General features: G+C 34.1%; 1 protein-coding gene across 1 annotated transcript in view; it reads left to right on the top strand.

Moving 5' to 3' along the window:
- Nucleotides 1–57: 57 nt before the first annotated feature.
- Nucleotides 58–3,899, top strand: part of nlrc3l (NLR family, CARD domain containing 3-like) — a 12,970-nt gene continuing 9,128 nt past the window's right edge. Inside the window, exons 1-5 of the mRNA XM_024277917.2 lie at nt 58–400; nt 1,592–1,765; nt 2,040–2,126; nt 2,308–2,494; nt 2,591–2,738. Coding sequence (XP_024133685.1) covers nt 375–400; nt 1,592–1,765; nt 2,040–2,126; nt 2,308–2,494; nt 2,591–2,738 — 622 coding nt within the window. The 5' untranslated portion in view covers nt 58–374. The remainder of the gene's footprint in view (nt 401–1,591; nt 1,766–2,039; nt 2,127–2,307; nt 2,495–2,590; nt 2,739–3,899) is intronic.

The following is a 3,899-nucleotide window of genomic DNA, read 5'->3' as shown; positions in this document are numbered from 1 at the left end:
CTAGATTGTAAATATTTTTGTAAATATGCTTTTACGCTGAAAATATCCGGAAGCTGAATCTCTAAATATGAGAGACAAATGCGGAAATGAATTTTTAGACTGCCGACTACGAGTAAAGGTGGAATACAAGTATTTTTTTTTTTAAATCTTAAAGTTAATAATATAACGTTAAACTTTATAGTTTGTTTAAAGTAGACGAAACAGTTTACGCAGCTTTAGCTTTTGAGTTTGCTTGTAATTCTTGTCGTTGAGTAGCATTCTTCACCCGAGTCATAGTAGTTTCATTTTTGAGACCTCGTCATAAACTTGGAGTGAATTTTGGTTAGATAAACACAATAACAACAGAAGCAGTGGGTCATTTGAAACCCTGAAGTATGGACGAAGGTGCAGGAGCGAATACGTGAGTATTCACAAGTTTTTATTTGTATGCATAACGAATAACAACAATGAAACAAATCTTAGAATTAACCTTTGTTTTAAAGTTAAGAACTATAATACTGTAATCTAAAAAAAATACGAGTACTATTTGAGACAAATGTGAATGCGCACTTGTGAAATCTTTACGATAGTGACTGAAAACATTCCGCCTGAGGGAAAAATAATTTATTTCAAGTGAAGAAAAACCTCTCAGTTTTTGACTCCATAGCGCCTCCAAACTTCAACTCCTCCTGGATTTAGCTTCTCTTTTACGAGACCTCTGCGAAAGTGTGCGAGAGTAATTGTGTTTTTAAGAGTTTTTCATCGTAGATTAATTGGTTTATTCCCAGCAGTTTTCTACGGTGGCCCTGAAAGTGCAAATCACTTAACGCAAAGATCAAAACGACAATTAAAAGAACAGAGGAAATAATGATTTAAAAACAACTATTACATTTTAGGAATTAAAACAAATTTGGAAAATCCATTCATGAAAAAACAGTAATATTTCAGGAAAAAAAAAACAATTTCCAGACTTCAATTTTCCTCCCTACATTTTATCTGCACAACCAGACTGACAGAACAATTGGTCACTGAAAATCATAAACCGTTTGACAACTTTAACAAGCTCCAAAATGCAAAACTACTTTTCAAGTTTCCTGTTTTGATTCATTTTCTAACATTTCATTTTGGTTTTCTGAAAAAATTGGTTTAGTTTAGTTTGATTCGTAAAATGCAATGTTGTTTTTATTGCTTATTTTACTTTTTTTTTACATTTTCATTGCTGAGAATTAATTATGATTGTTAATATGTTTTTATGCTGAGGGATTTGTTGATTTGATCCTTAATATTAGCAATAAATGGAAAGGAAAATAAAATAAAATCCTTATTGTTATTGTTGCTGTTCATTTAAATATTTTTTTTAGCCTCTTGAAATTTTTTTAAGCAGAGTCAACATCTTAGTTAACAAACGTCTCATCAACTTCTAATTGTTGCTCTCACTAAACCAGACAACATTAAATATCCTTTTTTTCTTTCACAAAAGCTTCAAAAACTAATAAATTCTGGAAAAAATGGAAATGACTTCTTAAAAATTATCTTCTAGATCAAAGCATTTCAAATGTTCCTCCTTAAATGTCACTTAGCCATCCTAAACGTCATCTGTTCTCTGCTGCAGGTTTTCCCACGGAGGGAATTATGACGAGGAGAAGGAGAAATGGGAAAGGCCCCCCTCCAGCTACGGTTCAATGAAGAGTGAAAGCGAGGAGTCGGAGGATCTGGAGAGGGATAAAGATGGAGCCGAACAGGAGGGGGCAGTTCTGCCGGAACGTCCTGCACCTGTAGTGATGGGGTAACTGGACTCCTGTATACACTGAAAAAAAAACAAGTTTTAATTTCAGTCGTGACGTCTGGAATTGGTCTCCTAGAAACCTTTCAAGAAAACTAAGTCCAGATGACTTTATTGGCAAACAGTTCCGCTCAATTCCCTCCCACCTATCGAAAAATGGTTCCTCCAAAATAAAAGTCATGTCTTCCTGTCGTGACCTGGTCACAGTCGTGCTCTGTTATGTGGAAACGTGTGAGTGCTGTCCGCTAAAAGGTGTGTCTGTCTGTGTTTTTTTTAGGTCACAGATTTATCAGTCTCCGGAGACCCTCTACACCATGAACACAGAGCAGACCAAACCACCTGGGGCTTTAGTAATTGAGACAGGGTAAAGTACACGCAAAACACCTGTCTGTCTGACAGATACATGAAACTCAAAGGGAACCCAAATATTGTGTGATTTGCATTTATGTTATTTATTTTTCATATTTCTTGCTTTTATTTTGAAATGTCCTTTTCAATGTATTCCATTGAGGCCTTAGAATTTATGATGGCTCCTGCTTTCACAGATCTGGTGACCTGGACATGGCTGTAGATGATTATGAGGACGATGAAGATGAGGAGGATGAGGATCTGTATGTAACCAATTCTCCAGAACCGCCTGAGCCTGCCGTGTTTGAAGGGCTGATGCAGTCTGATGAAGGCGAGCAGCCCGGCAGATTACCCACGGAGCAGGACATGCCCTTTGTGTTCACTGTAGGTGCATCACTCTGAAAAAGTCGTCTTTTCTAATACCTGACGCTTTTTCCTTTACATGACAATTCTTTGATGGTGTGATTTCATCCTCTGCAGAACATCCTGAAGACTTTGACTCCTCTCAAATTTGAAGAGATGTACAAGTTTAGGTCCTGGCTAAAGTTAACGGCCCGCGATTTGAAAGACACCGATTTCATGGAGGGAGACCTTCTTAACTTTGTGGACAAGATGATTGAAGTCCTTGGTAAGATAAAAAAGGGTTGAACAAATTGAGGATTATTACACAGAGACTAAACCCGGGGGTCTGCAACCTTTAAAGAACATTTTTGTTCAGTTTCTTACCAACCAAACCCAACAAGAGCCGCTGAAGTCCCACCACGTTGTTTCAAAAAAATAAACTTTTTAGATTTTTATGGCCATTAAGTCATCAGTGTTCTGACCTCCATAAAAGAAAAACAAATTATAAAAGAAGAAAGCCGTAAAATTATGAGGGGGAAAAAAGTCTAAATTTTACGAGAATAAAGTCGCAAATTTTAAAAGTACATTATTTTACAAGAAAAATATTAACCCTTATTTGCAAATAAGGTTAACATTTTATGCAAATAAAGTTATATTTGCAAAAAAAGTGAAGAGATTTTTGAGCAGTGTGCATGTCCTCCAACATAAATCAAACTAATAATGTTCGATGGCTTTTTTTAAAACATTTTAAAGACTAAATGTAATAGTTTGTTTTTGAAAAGCACAACTTTTTTCTTGTAAAATGATGACTTCCTTAAGAGTAATGGTACAATTTTTTTCTTGTAATTGTTAGACTTAATTCTTATATTTTTTCAAATGTTCTTAGAATTTTAAAACTTAATTTTTATATGTATTTATTTTGTCTTTTATGGTCTCCCTAATATACTGTTGTACATTCATTTATTAAATGTAGCTTTAAAAAATTACAATAATTGATTGATTATGTTATTTTTTTTCTATAAATGATCATATTTTCTCTAATTTTGACACCACACACATGTTCCTGTCAAAGTAAAAGACATCCTTTTTTAAATAGGATCCTCCTGCTGTAGCAGATTTACTTGAATGAAACATAAGAAAGTCAAACGTGGCTTTATGACTTTGGTACATCTTCATTATTTTCCTTCTTTTACGATCAAAAATTAATATGTCAACAATGGTGTAGAATCTAATTTTAAAATCTGTACAAGTAAATGCAATTACATATTTTAAGACCTTTGCCTCTGAGTACCTAGTAGACAATTATGTGCAGCACTGATTTGAAGAAGTGCCTAATTTAACCAACTTTATATTTATTCAAACTGTTAGCTTTTTTATTACTACTCCAATCATTTTTTTTAATCTATTTTAAAAGTATTCCCACTGGCTTTTTATTATGATTGTTGCT

This window comes from Oryzias melastigma, linkage group LG13 (genome assembly GCF_002922805.2).
Source record: "Oryzias melastigma strain HK-1 linkage group LG13, ASM292280v2, whole genome shotgun sequence".
In the NCBI taxonomy this organism is placed as follows: domain Eukaryota; kingdom Metazoa; phylum Chordata; class Actinopteri; order Beloniformes; family Adrianichthyidae; genus Oryzias; species Oryzias melastigma.
The sequence above is the reverse complement of the archived record's forward strand: the minus strand, read 5'-3'. Positions and strand labels throughout refer to the sequence as shown.